The sequence below is a fragment of the Heterodontus francisci genome, chromosome 17 (assembly GCF_036365525.1).
Source record: "Heterodontus francisci isolate sHetFra1 chromosome 17, sHetFra1.hap1, whole genome shotgun sequence".
Lineage (NCBI taxonomy): Eukaryota > Metazoa > Chordata > Chondrichthyes > Heterodontiformes > Heterodontidae > Heterodontus > Heterodontus francisci.
This window is the reverse complement of record NC_090387.1, coordinates 77,385,052-77,406,302: the sequence shown is the minus strand read 5'-3', so window position 1 is coordinate 77,406,302 and position 21,251 is coordinate 77,385,052. Positions and strand designations below refer to the sequence as shown.

General features: G+C 43.2%; 1 protein-coding gene across 2 annotated transcripts in view; it reads right to left on the bottom strand.

Annotated features, from left to right (window-relative positions):
- LOC137379245 (endonuclease/exonuclease/phosphatase family domain-containing protein 1-like) overlaps positions 1 to 21,251 on the bottom strand; it is a 59,249-nt gene that overhangs the window by 6,205 nt on the left and 31,793 nt on the right. The window contains exons 4-8 of one of the 2 annotated variants that reach the window (XM_068049956.1): positions 20,746 to 20,856; positions 18,023 to 18,157; positions 13,843 to 13,963; positions 12,415 to 12,609; positions 8,810 to 11,479 (exon numbers count right to left, since the gene is read on the bottom strand). In XM_068049956.1, the coding sequence (XP_067906057.1) occupies positions 11,364 to 11,479; positions 12,415 to 12,609; positions 13,843 to 13,963; positions 18,023 to 18,157; positions 20,746 to 20,856 (678 nt within the window). In that variant the 3' untranslated portion in view covers positions 8,810 to 11,363. Of the gene's footprint in view, positions 1 to 8,809; positions 11,480 to 12,414; positions 12,610 to 13,842; positions 13,964 to 18,022; positions 18,158 to 20,745; positions 20,857 to 21,251 lie in introns of those variants that run through there. The other variant, XM_068049957.1, reaches the window with a different exon arrangement.

The following is a 21,251-nucleotide window of genomic DNA, read 5'->3' as shown; positions in this document are numbered from 1 at the left end:
CCTCTCCCTATTCCTTCAGCCAAAATGCATCATCTCACACTTGTCAGTATTAAATTCCATCTGTCACCTGTCTGCCCATTCTGCTAGCCTATCTATGGCCTCTTGCAGGCAATTCATATCATCCTCACTGTTTGCCACACCTCCAAGTTTGGTATCATTGGACAATTTTGAAATTCTAGTCTACATTCTAAGATCCAAGTCATTTATATATAGCAAAATATAAGTGGTCCCAGCACTAACCCTTGGGGAATACCAGTGTCTATTATCCTCCAGTCTGAAAAGCAGCCATTTACTATTTCTCATTGTTTTCTGCCCTTGAGCCAATTGTTTATCCACATTGATACTGACCCTCCTATTCCACGAGCCTCAATTTTGTTAACCAGCATTTTATGTGGCACCTTATCAAATACTTTCTTAAAATCCATATAAACAACATCCACTGCATTCCCTTCATCAACCTTCTCTGTTACTTAATCAAAAAATTTAGTTAAGTTAGTCAAGCACGATCTACCTTTTACAAATCCATGCTGGCTATTCTTAATTAACTCAAATCTCTCCAATTGTCTTTTGATTCTGCGCCCCCCACCCCCCGATTATTGTTTCTAAAACCTTACCCATCACTGATATTAAATTAACTGGCCTGTAGTTGCTAGGACTGTCCTTACACCCTTTCTTGAATAAGGGTGTCACATTTGCCACTCTGCAATCCTCTGGCACCTCCCCCCTATCCAGGGAAAATTGGAAGATTATGTCAAGCCCTTCCTTTATCTCCACCCCCACTTCCTTTAGCAACCTGGGATGCAAGCCATCCAGACCAGATGTCTTATCTATCCTAAGCATAGCCAGCCTTTCCAGTAACTCCTCATTCTTAATTTTTACCCTGTCCATTTCCTCTACTCTGCTTCTACCGATATTTTGTCAGATTCCACTTCCCTAGTGAACACTACGTAATGCCCTGTGCCTCTAAGCATATATTACCCTCTTTGTTCCCAATAAGCCCCACTTCACCTCTCACTACTATTTACATGTTGGTAGAAGATTTTTGAGTTCCCTTTTACGTTGACTGTCATTCTATTCTCATGTTCTCTCTTTGCCAGTCTTATTTTCCTCTTCACCTCCCCTCTCAACCTATTGCACATGGGTTGGTTCTCACTCAAAAAATTCACCTGACATGCATCATATACCCTCTTTTTTGTTTAATCATAATCTCTATCTCTGTCATCTTCCAAGGAGCCTTGTTTCTGTTTCCCTTAACTTTCGCCCTTGTTGGAATCTACCTAGCCTGCACCTGAAGCATCTCTTCCTTAAAGATAACCTATTGTTCCAATACAGCTCTTCCTATCAAGTTTTGGTTCCATTTTACCTGGTTAGATCCCTTCTCATCGCATTGAAATTAGCCCTCTTCCAATCTAGATGTTCTACCATATTTTGTTCCTTGCTTTTGTGCATTACTAGTCTAAACTTTACGATACGATGATCATTCTTATCCAAGTGCTCCCTGACAGATACTTGGTTCACTCGCCCCACCTGATTTCCCAGCACCAGACCCAGCAATACCTCCCTTCTATTTGGGCTGAGAACACGCTGATCAAGGAAGTTCTCCTGAACACATTTCAGAAATTCCTCCCCCTCCTTTGCCTCTACATTATCCCAATCAATATTTGGGTAATTAAAGTCCTCCTATAACACCACTCTATACTTCTTGCACATCTCTGTGATTTTGCTGCAGATTTGCTCCTCTATCTTTCTCACCATTTGGAGGCCTATAGAATACCCCTAGTAGTGTAATCGTACCTTTTTTGCTTCTCAACTCTAACCAAATAGATTCTGTCCTTGCCCCCTCAAGGACATCCTCCCTTTCCAACCCTACAATTTCTTCCCTAATGAGTACTGCCACCCCACTCCATTTTTTACTTCTCTATCTTTTCTGAACACTTTATATCCTTGTACGTTAAGTGCCCAGCCCTCACCATTTTAAGCCACGTTTCTCTTATTGCCACTACATCATATTCCCTTACTGCTGTTTGTGCTTGTAGCTCACCAACCTTATTCACCAGACTTTGTTTGTTTACACACGCCTCGTAATCCTGTCTTCGCTTTTCTTGTAGTCCTTCTCAGTCCACTCTCATCTAATATGGAACTACTCCGCTCTCTAGGACTAACACTCTCACATTATGCATGTTATTCCTCTTTTCTACTTCTATATGCTGCTGCCCATCCCCCTGCCAATTTAGTTTAAACCATCCCCAATCACACTAGCGAATCTCCCTGCGAGGACATTGGTCCCAGTCCTGTTGAGCTGCAACCTGTCTCTTTTGAATAGGTGCCTTCTGCCACAGAACTGGTTCCAATGCCCCAAGAATCTGAAACCCTCCCTCCTGCACCGTGCTTCAAGTCAGGCATTGATCCTCCCTATCTTCCTATTTCTACTCTCGCTAGTGCGTGGCACTGGGAGCAATCCAGAGATTACTACCTTCAAAGTCCTACCCTTTAACTTCCTCCCGAGCTCCTGAAAATCTGATCATAGGACCTCAATACCTGCCCTTGCTATGTAGTTGGTACCACAACTTCTAGCTCACTTCCTTCCCCCTGTAGAATATCCTGCACCCTCTCAGTGATGTCCTTTACCCTGGCACTAGGGAGGCAACATCCCATGCAGAACTCACGATAATCATTACAGAAATGCCTATCTCTCCCCTAACTATGGAATCGCCTATAGCTACTGCATTTCTGCACTTTGCTGTTCCCTCCTGTACAGTCCCATATCCATTGGTGCCATGGTCCAGACTGCACTCCTTCAAAGTGCTGTCTTCAATTTCTGGAGATTTCACAACAATCTTGGAGGGTTGGGAACCTTAGGCCCACTTCATGGTTGTGCCACCACGATTCAGCCCCTGTAGCCAAGAGGTTGGATATTTATGTCTTTAGGAGACTAAATAAGTGATGTAGAATCCTCGATTGCCTGTGGAAGGAGCAGGCTTAATGGAGTTTTAATGTTCACAATAGGGAACAACGTTTAATGGAAACAAATCTCCTTTGCCTGCAAGGCCCAAAACCCACTTGTGTGTGCCATCACATATCTTATTTCTCTGTAAATTCCTGTAATTTGTTGGGATGCCCTGTTATTGAAATTGACTAAGAAGCGGGGGAGGGAGGAATTACACACTGCAGGTCAGTAAGAAAGAGCTCAGTGACTCACTTGGTTGCACAAGTGAATGACACACAATAATACCAGTGAGATTGGGAACAAGGAATGAAAATTGCTGAGCCTTGTGGTGATTTTAACTCCGGTACCGGCAAAAGAAACGGCAGCAGTCAGTAACAGTGAAGCAAACTGTCACACAACAAACATGATTCTAAAAAAAGTGCACAGCTTTGAATAACTTTAAAAATATGCTGGATAGAAACAAGTTACATTATGTTAGTATTTGGATAGACATCTTATATCTGTGGTTAGATAGAGCAAAAGTTTACTACTACTTTCTGTGGGATAGTAGAATGCTCATTGTACAGTTTCGAAAGACTTGTGGAAAAATTGAACTGTTTTCTAGCAGCACACAACAGGAAATGACCACCTAAAGACTTTTTCTTTTCTCACCCCGTTTTCTTCCCCATCACCTCCCCTGAAAATGTTGAGTCCTTGCTAGGATACATTTCAATAGATGGCAACAAGACTCCATTACCTCCTCCCAGGAGGGGCGGGAAATCACAGCTGTATCCTTAGCTGATGTCCGCAGATCTGCTTCCAGCAGCAGTCATGAATTTGCGATAAACAGCACTTCCCCTGCCCCCCCATGCAATTGTGGCGAACATTTTAAGTAGCTTAACAATCTCATGTAGGTTGTGGTGACATCTCTGCACCCGTGCCAAAAATATCAAGTGTTGGGGCTAACCCTAATGAGTCAGTCCATAAATGCACTTTTCAGTGGGCCTGAGCCATGCAAACCAGGAGGGTCTCATGGTTTATCTCCAGGCTGTGCTGAGTTTGCTAACCTCAGTTAGAGGAGCAGTTGGACTGTACAGTTAGTCACAGTACCCTTGGGTTATTAGTCGGAATTCCCAATCCTGATCACTCTGCAGCAAACTCTGCTGGGAAACAAGGCTCGAGGATGTTAAGTGGGGCTCTGATGTCTACAACCTCCTAACACCAGCCCCCCACCCCACTGCCCACACATACCATTAATCAGGCTTGCTGATGGAGAATGAAGGGTTGCCAAAGTCTATGGTACTGTAATGCAGCGTGAGTCAGTGCTAGCAGGGGAGAAGAGGGGAAAATAAATGTTTTACTTATACAAAGAATCTGAAGAATTAAAGGTGCACTATCTTCAAGAAAAAGTGAGTGGCTAATCATTTTTGAGCAGGGAGGAAGAAAAGCCAGAATATTGTGTACCATTTGTGGCATGCATGAGTGACACATTGAAAAACTTCAATTCAAGTAATCACATAGCAGCTTTGTTAATTTTTTTTACAATTGTGTTTGCTGAACATTTTTTGGTGAAAGCTGTGCCGCTTTAAGACACATCCTTTGTGCAAATCATGACTTCAGATTTGTACATAACATCTCTTAAGAAGAATGAGGCATGAATTCTGAGTATTCATATGTTCAAACTATTTGAGGATCAGCAGAGGTCAGCATGATTCATCAGAAGACAAGCCTAAGGCCTTTATGTTTAATGCACTGATGTGGTGACAGTGTAAGTTGGATTAAATATCAATCATATTAGTTGCATACGGGCCAGTGCAGACTATATTAAAGGAGCAGAGAAAATGAAAACAGGAGGAACATGGAGTCGTTCTTTATTATTGTCAGTGACGTCAGAGTCCAGGTCCGGACAATGAGTGCTGTGAGCTTTAGGTCTTTTTTTCCCCCCATAAAGCTGGAAAGGATTGCAGGCCTAGCCCATAACACTACCAACCATCTCTGAGCACAATAATCTCCTCATGGGGGTGTTATGTCGTGACTGGTCTATTGCCGACTAGCCAGAGAGAAGATTCTCAGAAAACTGATTGTTTGAAAAATGATATTTGAAGGCACTGGCCAATAAAAATAACTTGTGTTTCCATTTTGTTGGTAGTCATAGCAACAATGGCTAACTTCCCCATTTGAGGTGTCAAGCAGGATTTACACCTGGTCAACTCGTTTTCCCTGCGGTTGTCAATGTGTCGGAGTTTTGGGTCACCAACCCCTCCCCACTGCCCCATCCCACCCTTCACCCCATCATTGTTGAAATTCATAGAAATAAAATTTGTGCAGTTTCTGTAACAGACGACCAACCAACATCCCTAGTTTAATGCCTAGGCGGCAAATTGAAAATCTACGCCAATATTCAAACTGGTTTGCACGGGTTTAAGGTAATCTCTTTGATTTTCTACTTCTTGCCCCATTAATAAAACGTAGAATTCCATATGCTTTTTTTCTGATACAGCTTATCCAACTGTCATGTTTTAATTTGGTGTTCTGAATTTACTTTCTCTATACTGTTTACGATGTTATTGAGTTCCAGAATGTTCTCTCGGTCACTGCTTTCAGCGATGAAATAAAAAATGTTTCCATTGTCTCTTTAGTCATGACTCAGTTCTCCAGCTTCAACATAAGAACATAAGAAATAGGAGCAGGAGTAGCCCATTCAACTTCTCAAGCCTGCCCCGCCATTCAATAAGATCATGGCTGATCTGTCCCAGGTCTCAACACCTCTTTCGGGCCTGCTCTGCATAACCCTCAACTCCCCAAGATTTCAAAAATCTATCTACCTCCTCCTTAAATACATTTAATAACCCAGCCTCCACAACTCACCGAGGTAGAGAATTCTAGAGATTCACCAGCCTCTGAGAAAAGAAATTCCTTTGTATCTCAGTTTTAAATGTGTGACCCCTTATTCTGTAACTATGTCCCCTAGTTCGAGACTCCCCCACTAGTGAAAACATATTCTCAACACTTACCCTCTCAAGCCCCCTTAGAATCTTATGTTTCAATAAGATCACCTCTCATTCTTCTAAACTCCAATGAGTAAAGGCCTAACATGTTTAGCCATTCTTGATAAGATAACCCCTTCATGCCAGGAATCAGGCGAGTGAACCTTTTCTGAACTGCCTCCAATGCTAGTATATCCTTCCTTAAATACGGGGACCAAAACTGTAAGCAATACCCCAGGTGTGGCCTCACCAACACCCTGTACAGCTGTAACAAGACTTCCCCATTTTTAAACTCTAACCCCCTAGCAATAAACGCCAAAATTCCATTTGCCTTCCTAATTACTTGCTGCACCTGCATGCTAACCTTTTGTGTTTCCTGTACAAGAACACCTAGATCACTCTGTACTGCAGTATTTTGTAGTCTTTCTCCATCTAAATAATAATCTGCCTTTTTATTCTTCCTACCAAAGTGGATGACCTCACACTTTCCCACATTGAACTCCATCTGCCAAGTTTTTGCCCACTCACTTAACCTATCTATATCCCTTTGCAGATTATTTGTGTCCTCACCACAACATGTCTTCCCACCTATTTTTGTATCGTCCGGAAATTTGGATGCACTACACTCTGTCCCTTCCTCCAAGTCATTAATATAGATAGTGAATAGTTGAGGCCTTAGGACCGATCCTTGTGGCACCCCACTAGTTACAGCTTTCCAACCTGAAAAAGACCCTTTAATCCCGACTCTCTACCTTCTGTGTGTTAGCTAATCCTCAATCCATGCCAACACATTAGTCCCAATACCCTGAGCTGTTACTTTGTGCAATAACCTTTTATGTGGCACCTTATTGAAAGCCTTCTGAAAATCCAAATACACGACATCTACCAGTTCCCCTTTATCCACTCTGCTTGTTATATCCTCAAAGAACTCTAACAAATTTGTCAAACCTGATTTCCCTTTCATAAAACCACTTTGACTCTGTTTGATTGCATTATGTTTTTCTAAATGTCCTGCTATTTCTTCCTTAATAATGGACTCTAGTATTTTCCCAATGATGTTAAGCTAACTGGTCTATAGTTTCTTGCTTTCTGTCTTCCTCCTTTCTTGAATAGTGGTATCACATTAGCGGTTTTCCAATCCTCTGGTACCCTACCAGAATCCAATGAGTTTTGGTATATTATGACCAATGCCTCCACTATCTCTGCAGCCACTTCTTTTAAAACCTTTGGATACAGGCCATCAGGTCCTGGCGACTTGTCTGCCTTTAGTCCCATCAGCTTGTCCAGCACCTTTTCCTTCGTGATAGAGATTGTTACAAGTTCTTCCCTCCCATTTACACCTTGCTCATCTATTATTGCTTGATGTTTATAGTGTCCTCCACCGTGAAAACTGAGGCAAAATATTGGTTTAAATTATCTGCCATTTCCCTGTTCCCTGTTATTAATTCCCCAGTCTCATCCTCTAAGGGTCCCACACTTACTTTAGTTACTCTCTTCCTTTTTATACACCCGTAGAAGCTCTTCCTGTTTGTTTTTATATGTTTTTATATTTCTTGCCAAAACAAACAAAGGAAAATAGGACACATAGGCCTGAAATTTCCATTGTGCTTCTCCTGGTCTCCTACAGTAACTTTGGTGTGAGACTAGTGGAAATGTGTAAATGGCTAAAATGGACTGTTTTCCCTGTTTCCCTAGGGGTTCTGCTGGAGTTATGGGGGAGTCCTGGAGAACCCTGGAGGTCTTAAATGAATATTTCTCATCCCTATTTACCATGGAGAAGGTCATGGAAGCTAATGAGTTCAAGGGAGGGAACACCAATATCCTGGAGCATATCAACATTACAAAGGAGGAGGTGTTGGAGGTCTTGAAGTGCATTAAGGTGGATAAATCCCCAGGGCCTGACCAGGTGTATCCTAGGATGCTATGGGAAGCAAGGGAGGAGATTGCTGGGGCCCTGGCAGAGATTTTTGTATCATCGTTAGCCACAGGTGAGGTACCGGAAGACTGGAGGATAGCTAATGTTGTGCTTTTATTTAAGAAGGGCAGCAGGGATAAGCCAGGGAACTACAGGACGGTGCGCCTTACATCAATGGTGGGAAAGTTATTGGAAGGGATTCTGAGAGACAGGATTTATATGCATCTGGAAAGGCATGGTCTGATTGGGGATAGTCAGCATGGCTTTGTGCGTGGGAAATCATGTCTCACGAATTTGACTGAGTTTTTTGAGGAGGTGACCAAGAGGATTGACGAGGGCAAGGTGATGGACATTGTCTACATGGACTTTAGCAAGGCCTTTGACAAGGTCCCATATGGTAGGCTGGTCCAGAAGGTTCAAACACATGGGATCCAGGGTGAGCTCGCAAATTGGATACAAAATTGGCTTGGTGATAGGAGGCAGAGGGTGGTAGTGGAGGGTTGTTTTTCAGATTGGAGGCCGGTGACCAGTGGTGTGCCGCAGGGATCGGTGCTGGCCCTCTGTTGTTTGTCATATATATTAATGACTTGGATGTGAATGTAAGAGGCATGATTAGTAAGTTTGCAGATGACACCAAAATTGGTGGTATAGTGGACAGTGAAGAAGGTTGTCTAAGGTTACAACAGGATATAGATCAACTGGGAAAGTGGGCAAGGGATTGGCAAATGGAATTTAACACAGACAAATGTGAAGTGATGCATTTTGGGAAGTTAAACCAGGGCAGGGCATATACAGTGAATGGCAGGGCCCTGGGGAGTGTTGTTGAGCAGAGAGACCTTGGGGTGCAAGTACATAGTTCCCTGAAAGTGGCAACACAGGTAGACAGGGTGGTGAAGAAGGCGTATGGCATGCTTGCCTTCATCGGCCGAGGCATTGAGTACAAGAGTTGGGGCGTCATGTTACAGTTGTACATAACGTTGTTTAGGCCGCATTTGGAGTACTGTGTGCAGTTCTGGTCGCCACACTACAGGAAAGATGTGATTAAGCTAGAGAGGGTGCAGAAAAGATTCACAAGATATTGCCTGTTTTGGAGGGCTTGAGATATAAAGAGAGATTGGATAGGCTGGGTCTGTTTTCCCTGGAGCGAAGGAGGCTGAGAGGGGACATGATAGAGGTATATAAAATTATGAGAGGCATAGATAGGGTAGATAGCCAGAGTCTGTTTCCCATGGTAGGAGTGACTAAAACTAGAGGGCATAGATTTAACGTGAGAGGGAGGAGGTTTAAAAGGGATCAAAGGGGTAAATTTTTCACACAAAGAATAGTGGGTATCTGGAATGAGCTGCCTGAGGAGGTGGTGGAGGCAGGAACAGTAGTGACATTTAAGAGGCATCTGGACAGATACATGAATGAGCAAGGCATAGAGGGATATGGAATTAATGCAGGCAGGTGGGATTAGTATAGATAGGCATTATGGTCGGCATGGACACGGTGGACCGAAGGGCCTGCTTCTATGCTGTACGACTGTATGTCTCTATAACCCCCTATTGTTGACACTTGATTGCCCTCTGCAATGGCCTAGCAAGCCATTCAGTTGTATCAAACCACTACCAGTTAGTTCAAGAGGAAGGTTCATTACCACGCTCTCAGGGCAAATAGGGATGGGCAATTAATACTGGGTCTAATGAATGAAACCCACATCCTGGAAATCAACTTTTCTTTTAAAATTCAGGCCCATATACTATAATATTCATCTTCAGAGAAAGATTTAGTTCCCTTAGGTCTGGGGATGGACCAATAAAAGCCCAATCTCAATCAGGAAGAAGACATAGAATATTTTTGAGTGCTTTCTCAGGAGATGTTAAATGTTGAAAGAAGAAAAGACTTCTAATTGAAGCCCTTTATATGTGCTAAAGAACACATTAAAAAACGAGAAAACAAATTGGTCTTTGGACATTAACAGGCCGTGAAGTTTGAGTACAAGAATATAACCTCATTTTATAGTTTATGCCAAATGCTTGATGCCTCTGCTAATGTGCAAATAATACAGTAGTGATTTTAGCCTGTGCAAGGCCGGTTTAACATTTGCTATTTCCACCTTTGAGCTGTTAAAAGAAAGTTGTGGGAATCCTACATAAATTGCAATATTCAATATAACAGAGTTAAGGTAGTTGTCTCTTTTAGCCTCTGCAAGGGCGCAGCTCATAAGTAGGCGTGTTGGACAGGGTAAATTCTGCTCATGGGAAGCCATCTTCTTTGGCCTCCTTGTCTCGAGAGACAATGGGTAAGCGCATGGAGGTGGTCAGTGGTTTGTGGAGCAGTGCCTGGAGTGGCTATAAAGGCCAATTCTAGAGTGACAGAATTCTAGAGTGGAAGCCATACAACTGTTGAAACAAAGAACATTTTAAAAGCCTGAACTGCAACGAATTCCTGTTCCGGATCACAATCCAGTGACCGTTGCTGCAAAGTGGGCGTGTATGGATGATGCCTCCATGGTGAATAACCTATTGACAATCTATGTTCACAGTAGTCACTTTGGTGAGGAGTGGGATGCTCATTAACATCTCTGGAACTGTATCCCAGCAGGAGCCACCACTCGAAGATGAAGAGAGAAAATCGTAAATTGGCTGGTAGAATGCAGAACCTTTTCCAACACTTGCCTTCTTGGCCAAGTGCTGGCTGAGGCCAAAAAAACCTGAAATAGTCATTGATGTCCACTACTTCAAAAATATTGAAAATCTACAAATTCTGCTTTGCACCAATTTCTTGGTGATGAAGTTAGAAGTGAAATACACAGGCCTGAAATTCCACAGGGCGTCCCACTGGAGTCATGACAGGAAATTGGAAGAAGTCCCCCATTAAATTTTGGGTTACAACATTTTGTTTTTCTTTGACAAAGAATTGATGACGTTATCGAAAATAGGAATGGCCGACAAGATCAGACTAATATGGAAGGTACACATGATGGAATGCCGAGCTGAATCTGAAAGTCTATTGACATCCATTGGGATCAGTAAGTTATGGTAAGCTCCAAGACAAGATGAACCAGTGCTGAGATATGATTCCTCCCCATTTCCATCCATCTGGTATCCAAGGGCTAAGGATACCCTGTCGGATCACTCTGAGCAGTCCTGAAGGCAGTAACTAGGATCAAGTCTGATGCAACTCAAGGCTCCACGATGTGTTCTAGACACTCTGCAACTAGATTTCAACCAGATCACCACACATGCTTCAAATTCAGTATCTTCCCTTTCCAGGGAGAGATGCGAGGATCCTGGGTTACACGTGGTTCCCAATTTTTTCCAGGGTTTAACTGTAAATCAAGGTTATCTGCTGGTATGTGAATTCAAAGAATCACTTAGTCTAACCAGATTAAATCAGTTAATGAAGGATCCTGCACCATTGCTGAATTATCTTGTGGGATTGGTAAGAAACCGAACAACAAACAGTTTGAAATAGTCATGGTGGCCCAGTTTCTCTGTGATTCTTGAAGCAAATTTGTTATTCAGTGCAGAACAATTTTTCCAGTTTGTCTCTAATTGATGAAGAACTCCGTCCAAACTGGGCAGTGTTGTGATACAATTCCTCCCCATTTCCAACCATCTGGAATCCAGGGGTTGCTGAGACCCTGTCGAATCACTCCCCATCTCCCTGTGAAGAGCAGAAACAAAGAGATGAGATGTTTTCAACAGGCCATGAAGGTGGGGGAAAGAACACAGCTGCCACATTCAAGGAAAGTACCAAGAAGTATAAGGTCAAGTTCACAATAAGAAGTAATTTAATTCAAATGACCTTTGTGAATCAAAGGTTTCCTGGTTTAACAACACTCAATGTCTTAGTGCACAGAAGCATATAGAACAAGAAAGTCGTAGGTTCAACTTTTTGGTCTCAAAAGGAGCAACAGTTATTGTTGTATCTTCACACTTTTTCCTTGGAGAATAATGCAAAAGGATTTGCAGGCTGATTTACATTCTGACAGGCAGTAATGTGAATGCTCCTTCCATGGCAGTAACCACCTTTTTACCAGTTGATAGGGTGTAGTCCTCTACCATGGGAGGGAGTTACGGGCTCCTACGACCCATAAAATGGGACTATGGGTGAGGTGGGGTGGGGGTGGGGGGGCGTGGGGAAAGAGAGAACCAGGCACATCTACTCAATGTGAGTGCCCCTCTGAATGTCAATCCAGAAGTCAGAGCTGGAGATCTGGTTTCTGGTCTCCCCTCATCGGGATTATCTGGAGCAGAGCTCGAACCCTACACCTTCCCACTCAAAGGTGGATATGCTACCAGACCACCAAAGGGATGTTCAGGAGCCACAATAAGGCAAACAATTGATCTTTGCATCTCAGGGCCGGGGTGGGGGGTGGGGGGAAGAGGGGAAATGAGCAGGAATCTTGCACCTAAATCACCAAAAACGGAAGGCAGCAGATATGTACAGTGACACAACAGCATCATCATCTCACTGAATGAGGCATGTTCTTCACCGTCTGTAGAATATCTCACCAGGCACAGATACTTTAAAAGGAAGCCATTTGGTGTAAAATGTATTTGCTCCTTATGAGAAAGGGGCAGTGAGATTTCTCCTACCTGTGTAGGCAGCTTGAACCTGCTGGTTCCACCAGATGTTGTCCTGAGTGATGTCACCATTCTGGTTATTGCTGCTGATATTGGTGAATACATCACTGGGAACACAGTGTTGGAAGTGGTTTTCTCTCAATATATTGAACTCAATGGCATCAGGCTGCAAACCAAAGTGGCCCAAAATGATGAGCTGCTTCTGGTCTGAAAGGCAGGAAAAGAGAATGCCCTTCAGCTCATCAATTTACTATGGTCAGGAAGATCAACCACAACTTAATTTTATTAATCCTCTATTTAAATCTTCGAACTCATAGCATCATACAGCACAGAAGGAGGCCATTCAGCCCATCGTATCTGTACTTTTTGAAGAAGCTAATTGGTCCCACTCCCCAACGCTGCACATTTTTCCCCTTCAAGTATTCAATTCCCTTTTGGAAGTTACTGTTGAATCTGCTTCGACCACCCTTTCAGGCAATGCATTCCAGGTCAGCCGACCTTGATGGGCTGGAATTTACAGACCCACCAACATCGGTGGGTCTCTGGTGTTGTTGAGAACTGGAGTAGGTGTTGGGGAAGGAGGTGAAATTTCACAGGGCTACCATTGGCCTACCATCATACTTTGCTGGCAGCTTATCACAACCCACAGGGTAACAGTGAAAATGGGCATTTTCAGCCGTTTTTGCAATTTGTCTGTTTCTGCCACTCTCCCGTAGACTGTACAACAAAAAATATGAAGATACCCTATGAATTTCAGTTGATGCCTGCTACGCTGCTGCTAAGAGGCTTTGGGGAGGGGGAGGGTAATGTTGAGCAGTGGGGAAATGCTTGTGGTCTGACATCTCTCTGCAGAGAGATGAGTAAAAACCACAAGGCTCTCCTCTGCCTCTCACCATCCAACCGTTGCAAACTCTGCCAGCATAATGTCCTCTCTGTGCAATCCAATCCTCCAGCTCTGGCCTCCTGTGCATCTCTTGTCTCCCACACCAGTGATAGATTTTTTTACATCTCATATGTATTCTCAGGAATTCCTTCCCTAAACCCTTCCACTACTCTGTGAATGTTTGTATCTCTCTCACTCTATCTTTTTCATTTGTTCTGTCTTCTCTCTGCCTTTAAAGTCTTCTCAACGCCCACCTCTTCTGTAACCTCTCTTAACTCTCCCATTCGGACTCAGCTCAATGACTGGTCCTTTCTCCATACCACACCTAGCCACATTTTTCTATGTTAAGGGAGCTATATGTATGCCAGTTCCTTTTGTAATGCCAGTCCTGTACTCCTCCATTAATGGAGCTGTTAAGCATTGAGCTGCTCCACTGACCGGCCTTGTCACAACGACTCCATTTCCAAGTGACCAGGTGAATTTGGCTTGATTTTGTTTGTTTTGCATCATGTTTTGATGAAAGCAATACCCATTTTAACAAAATGTAATGGAAATACCTGCGAGGTGTGCCCGGAGCATGTCCATTTTCAGGGGTTTGTGCGGGATGCCTGACATGACTTCACGATGATGTTTTGCCTTAAGATGAACATTGATGAGGTTTAGAAGGAGCACTCCCATCTTCACGTCAGATATGGGACAAAGACAGAAAGAAAGTTCCTGTTAATCTTTGAGAACCGTAACCTTGAGAAACCAAAAGAGAACAGCAAAGGCCCCAAAATTCCACTAGCAGTGATCTGTCCAGCTATGCTTCAATTCCGCCATTGCTTCCCACGAACCCAGTCCACCGAAGTTTGTGCTTGCCAGGGTAAGTGGGAGGGCACCTTCTTTGTATGGGATAGGTTGGCACATGTACCACTTTGGGAGCATCTTAGGGAGACTGCCTGCCCCATGCCAGTGGAAAGTCAGCTGCCAGTCTGCACGTGGTAGTGGGGTAATGCATTGCCTGGACCTTATCTACCCTGGAAATAACCAAGCAAGGGATCAGATCCAGGAATAAAAGTTCATCCCCTTTTGAGATCCAGACCACTTATGAGGCTTGCAGTCCACCAGTGTGCCCCACATGTGTCCTTGTGGAGGCCAGTATGCTTCATTTTCCTTGACATAACAGTACCAACAACTACACCAGGACCTGACTGAGGCCCAGGGGTGGGAATCTGGAGGCTCTGCCCCTGACATGGTCAACGGGAAATGGAGAATTGGCATAACCAGGTTTGCACCATTTCTGAGGGGTATTTCCCAAAATTACAGTGGGAGACTGGCAGAACTCTGACCAATTTAAGACCCGCATAGTTTGCCTCCAATTCCCAGCCAGCTACACTCTGTATGAAGCTGGAGGACAGGAGATGTACTTTCTTGAAATTTGATCAAAAGGACATTAAATGACATTCAACATTGGCTTTGTAGATAGAAGGGTATGGTTACAAGCAGTAATCTTACTCATGCATTGAAATGAACAAAGTTCAAGCTATTTATATTGTCTGAACCCTCAGATTAGTTTATCACCATCCAGCCCCCACCCCACCCCACCCAACCTCAGCCCTCTCCAAGATCCTTCTATAAGATGCACCTTGTATTCCCTTGGTCCTCTTCCCACCTTCCCACCTAACCCCTCATCTTTGTTACGCTTCCTGGTTCCCAAGCAATTGTTAATAGCTCCCTTTTGGCCAGGCATAGTCTCTTTTTCCTTAACAGTCCATCCTTGATCAATTTAACCTCTCCTACAACTGTCCCATTTCCAACCTCCCTTTGCTCTCAAAGGTCCTTGAACATGTCATTGCCTCCTTGTTATATGCCCACCTCTCCCAAAACTTCCTGCTTAAATCCCTTCAACCCAGCTACCAAACCTGGCCAAAACCACAAGCATCAAAGTGACTATGTTCAGGATGCATTATCCTTCATTGTATTCTTTGACGTCTCCTAGATAATCACCTTGACCTTATCACCTTGTTCCATCAGGAAGCACTTTTTCACACACAGGGTAATGGAATTGTGGAATTCTCTCCCCTCAAAAGACTGTGGATTCTGTGTCAATTGAAATTTTTAAGACTGAGATGATAGGTTATATTTGAGTAAGGGTATCAAGGGATTTGGAGCAAAGGTAGGGAAATGGAGAGAATAGTGGTTTGGTAGTACAGAACTTGAGTATTGCTGAAAACAGATATTTTGGTGAAGCTTTTCGTCTTGCATTCATCAGGACTCTGATTGGTCAAATTAAGTGACAGCCATTTGCTGGTTCATTCCTCGGGGCAATGCCTTGACCAATCAGAGTCAAGCTGCCTGGTTTAAATTTCAAACAAAGATTGGCAGTTAACTGTCAGTCAGCATAAACTGGTGCATTCTCCATGGCAACTCTTCTACTATACAGAATCCACTTGCCAATCAATCAGCACTCTCTCCCATACAGAATATATTTATTGCTTTCCCTTACATTAGTATTCTTGCGAATTGTCCTGATGAATGCAAGACGAAAAACTTCGACAAAATGTCTCTATTTTTAGCAATACTCAAAATGGAATGAGGTACAGATCAGCCTTGACCTAACTGAATGTTGGAACAGGCTAGAGGGACTGAATGGCCTATCGTACTATGTTTCTACAGCTATGTAAGAAAGAGCAGGGCTGTGGGATTGGCTTTGGATTGTTTTCACAAGAAGACAAAATGGGCTGAATAGTTCCTTCTGTGCTGTGGACATCTATAGGTTTATGGGTCTTGTTTTACACAAATTGGCTGCAGTATCTGCCAACATAACAAGTGCCATTGGACTTCAAAGTAATCAATTGCATGAGAAGAACTTTCAGTTGTTCTGAGACATGTAATAAGGCACAATATAAATTTAAGTCTTTCATTTTTCTCTTTCTCAGTTAATTTGCCTTAAATTCCAGTAGGTGGCAGCATTTACTGACAGTCAATTCTATAGGAGTGAGTAGACATGAACAATTGTATCAGGGATGAATGGTGTATTGCTGACACATGATTATCTTTACTGTAGAATCATAAAGCCAGACTATTGTGCCAACATTTTTAATCCTTTAGTGTGAACAACAATAGATATCAAAGAACACCATGGCATCTATTGTAAAAAGTAACAGATGTCATGGTTGAATTTCATTAATAGCCTGAATTTTGATGGTGCCCTCAACATGGAAAATGTCTCAGATGCATTAAGGAAAAAAATAAGCAGGGACTGATATTAAGCTATGGTAGGAGAGTTAGGAGAGTGGTTGAAAGATGAGTTTTGATTAGGTTCTTACTTGTGGGGAAAGAAGTGCTGATGTGGATAGGGTTTAGGGATGGAGTTCTAGAGAGTGGGTCCGAGGTGGCTGAAGGCCCTCTACAAGTTGGAATGCATACAAGGCCATGGTCTGAAGATGGAAGGGTGTGAGAGGTTGCAGAGTTAGGATGGGGCAATGCCATGAAAGGATTGGAAGATGAAAATTGAGACTTTAAATTCAATGTGCTGGTGGACAGGAAACACGCGTTCGTCAGTGAGGAAGGAGGGGTGGATTCATGCACGACTGGGACATGGTGCAGGACAGCATACAGGTGGCTGAGGTAAAAGTTGGAGCATGGGAGACCAGCAAGGACAGCACTGGAGAAGTCCAGTCTAGAGGTGACAAATCCATGGACAAGGATTTTTTGCAGCAGTGATGTAAGGCAGCAAAGAGGCCAAGACAGCAGCTTGAGGTGGGTAAGGTTAGGGAAGTGGCTGGAGACTATCAACATAAGATCACCACCAAGAATTCAAATAGAGAATTCGGAAGGAATTTCTTTACCCAGATTGGTGCGAATGTAGAACTCAATACCGCAGGGAGCAGTTGAGACTTCTAGTAGTGATACATTTAAGAGGAAGCTAGATAAACATATGAAGGAGATGGGAATTGAGGGTTATGCTGATCGATTTATAAGAGGAAAATAGGAAGAGTCTTGGGTGGAACATAAACACTGGCATGGACTAGTTGGGCTGAATGGCCTGACTTGTGCTGTATATTCTACGTAAGCAGCCTTGGTGATGGATAGGATGTGGGGTTTGAAGCTTAGTTTAGAATCAAAACAAAGTTAAGATTAAAAATGGCCTATTTCAGCCAGCGCGAAGGATAGAAGCAAGGGCAAAGGAGCAGAAATAGAACATAGGAGACATAACTCGTCTTCCCTTAAAATTTGCAATGGTGTTACAAACAGAAACAGGAGAAATGACCAATTAATCTGTGTTTGGTGGTGCTACCTGCTGGAGGAAGGACACAGGGAGAACTACTCTTCAAGTAGTACATTCACTTGAATCATTAGACCAGGGGCCCAGTTTCAAGGACCAACCAAAAGACAGCACCTCTGACAGTAAAGCACTCTGTCAGTCCTGCAATAAGTGTCAGTCTGAATTACATGCTCTGGAGGCGACTTGAACTCACAACCAGCTGAGCTAAGCTGATACTATCAGGAGGGCAGATGGAAAGGATGAGCAGGAAGGAATGAATAAGACAAACATGGAACGGCGGACTGTCAACAAAATATTGGCCTTAGTTTTCTGCACCCAACCCTGCCCTCTTGTGATGATCTAGGGTGGATAAGACAAGAATGTTGCTCAGGGACACTACGCTGCACCCCACCCTTCCCCAATTCTTGATATACAATTTAACATAGATAGCCTCAAGTAGCAGCCAGACCTTTTCAACTGTACCTTACCTTAAAACGTCCTAGCAAAGGTTGACTGTATGGCTGGTGTCCATTTTCCTCTTCCAGCAGCTTCTCTAGGCTGATGGACCGGTCTAGCTCGAGGCCTGAGCTAGTGTCCCAAAGGAAGGCCACACGCTCTACCTCCTGTGGGAAGATTGGGAGCAAAAAAATGAAACAGCTGAGCACAACTCTTAAAAAGAAAAATATTAAAGTAAATTGCATTCAACTGGCTTGCACACATTGGGACTCGGAGAGCAGTGGGGTGGCAAGGTGGTTAGAAACTCATACTCAATAATTGTAGCACAATCTCTACTTTTGAATTATTTTAGGGACTTGAAGAATTGGATTTGCCTACATTCTGCATGGCACTTTCTCTAGGCTAAGACCGATGGTTCCTTTAAAAGGGTGGCACAGTGGCGCAGCGGTTAGCACCGCAGTCTCACAGCTCCAGCAACCTGGGTTCATTTTTAGGTACTGCCTGTGCGGAGTTTGCAAGTTGTCCCTGTGACTGCATGGGTTTCCTCCCACAGCCAAAAACTTGCAGGTTGATAGGTAAATTACAGATAGTGTAGGTAGGTGGTAGGAGAATGGTGGGGATGTGGTAGGGCATATGGGATTACTGTAGGATTAGTATAAATGGGTGGTTGTTGGTTGGCACAGACTTGGTGGGCTGAAGGGCCTGTTTCAGTGTTGTATCTCTCTATGACTCTAAAACATGAAAGCCAGTTTGCAGCCCAGGAAGAGGCCAGTTATGAGAGCCTCATCCAAGTACATTAAATACTAAACAGAAAGAAAGATTTGCATTTATATAGCACCTTTCACTACTACAGGCCAAAGTACTTTACAGCTTATTAAGTACTTTTATAGTCACTGTTGTAATGGAGGAAACGTGACTGTCAAGTTACGCACAGCAAGGTCCCACCAACAGCAATGTGATAATGACCAGATAAACTGTTATGGTGATGTTGATTGACAAGTAATTATTGACCAGAACAATGGGGATAACTCCCTTGCTTTTCTTCGAAATAGTGCTGTGGAATCTTTTACGTCCACTTGGGGGGGGGGGGGGTGGGGTGAGGGGTGGGAAATGAGGCCTTGGTTTAATGTCTCATCCGAAAGACGGAACTTCTGACAGTGCAGCACTCCCACAGTACTACACTGACATGTCAGCCTTGATATTTTGTGCTCAAATCCTAGAGTAAAATTAGGTCAGGTAAACAACCTGTTATAATTTGGAAGTCCAGGTGATAAAGGATAGAACTGGAGTCAATCTTTATACAATTTTATAAGCATTTATTTAGCGATACACATTACAAACATGCACTTCCTAACACAACAACCACAGTTTCAGTCTGTTCCTATTTATAGTGAATCCCCAGGTGGTGTACACCATTCAACTAATTACAATTAACAAAACCTATTACTTCAAATTAAGCCAGGAAAGTAGGGTCAGAGCATGAGATTAGAACCATGGAAGTTAACAGCTCCAAGGTAGGCTATATGAATGTTCGTTCTTTCATTCAGTTCATCCTAACTGTGCCAGTTATTTGCTCGGGTAATCTAAAACTATTCTCACTGCTCCACTCTCCCTCAACAGTCCTTTGTCTTCCTGTGCTGCAAATGCATACCTACTCTTCCCTTCAATGATGCAATGGGGGTCTCTACCTTAATGATCTCTGTGGCAAAGCATTCCATGCTCCATCGACCCTCAAACCAAATGAGCGAAGCTGTTGTGAGGAGGGGAGGAAGAAAGGAAGACAAGAAGGAAAAGCATAGCAAGGAAAGAAACAAACATGGAAGCTTCTCCTCACCTCTCTCTTCACTTTCTCAGCGACTATTTTAAATCAAGACCCTTTGTCATGGCCTCCCCACCACAGGAAATGATTTATCCTATTGTGCTTTGTGCTTGAGGCTTTGTATCTGATTTTTCCCACTAAATAGCCATAACTTTGAAGGTTGGTGGACGCTGGGGTAACAGATGTTCCATTATATCTTCAGGGTCTTTGCTAATCCACTGCTGAAGTTATGGAAGGTGATCAAGAGAACTGCAATGGAAATTCTGTCCCAATATTCTAACTACTGCTGAACCAATGATTTATGTGGGCTTAGTCTCACCTCTTTTCCTTTTGTTCTCTACAATCCTATTTCTAAAACCAAGGATTCCACATGGCATTTTTGAAATGTATTGTAATGTAATGTTGTCTCAAATTTAAACCCACTTTTAGGCCTTTACAGTGCTTAAAAATTGTGAAGTCAGGGTAAAAACAATGAGATTTTGTACAGATTGCACAGTCATAGTGTCACAGATTGCTGTTGAATCAAAGGCTCTGGTCTATTTCTCCATGGCCTTGCCCCACCTTATCTCGGTAACCTCCTCCAGCTCTAAAATCCTTCAGGATCTCTGCACGCCTCCAATTCTGGCCTCATGCGTATCCCCGATTTTAATCGCTATACTATGCCTTCAGCTGCCTAGGTGCTAAGCTCTGGAATTCCCTCCCAAACACCTCCCTACGTCACTTTAAGATGATTCTTAAAACCTACCTCTTCAAGCAAGCTTTTGGTCGCCTGTCCTAATATCTCATGCGTTTCAGAGCCAAATTTTATTTGTTAATGCCCCTGTGAAATGCCTTGATGTTTTACTATGTTAAAGGTGCTTTATAAATACAACTTGCTGTTTGTATGATTAGGGTGGGACTGATAATTTAGGCAAATAATTTTTCTCGTGAAGGTACCTGTTTTTCTTGTCCTAGTGGGGTGTCTAACACAACATACTTCCAGTTGCCACGGTCCCCTTTCCATTCTTGCACTGTAGCAATGGTAGGTTTCTCGAGCTCCAAGCATATCTAGGGAAATCAAACGTTAGAGCTGGTTAATAATGTGACTTACCTAGCATTCTCTACTGGTGGAAATGTTAATGGGCACAGTAGCTCAATGGGTAAGTGAAGAGGAAAGACCTATAGTTATGAGATTCTTTCTCAAATCTCTGACAAACAGTTTAAAACACCACATACAATTAATTTCAAGTACAGTCACTGTTATGTAGGGAAACACAACCATCATTTTGCACACAGCAAGGTCCCATGAACAGCAATGAAATGAATGACCCTTTGAATCTCCTTTAGGTGGCTTGATAAATGCTGGCTAGTATACTGGAAGAGCATTTGCTCTCCTTCAAATCAAGCCATGGGATCACTGGCATCCACCTGACAGGGCAGGTAGGATGTTGGTTTAACTTTTC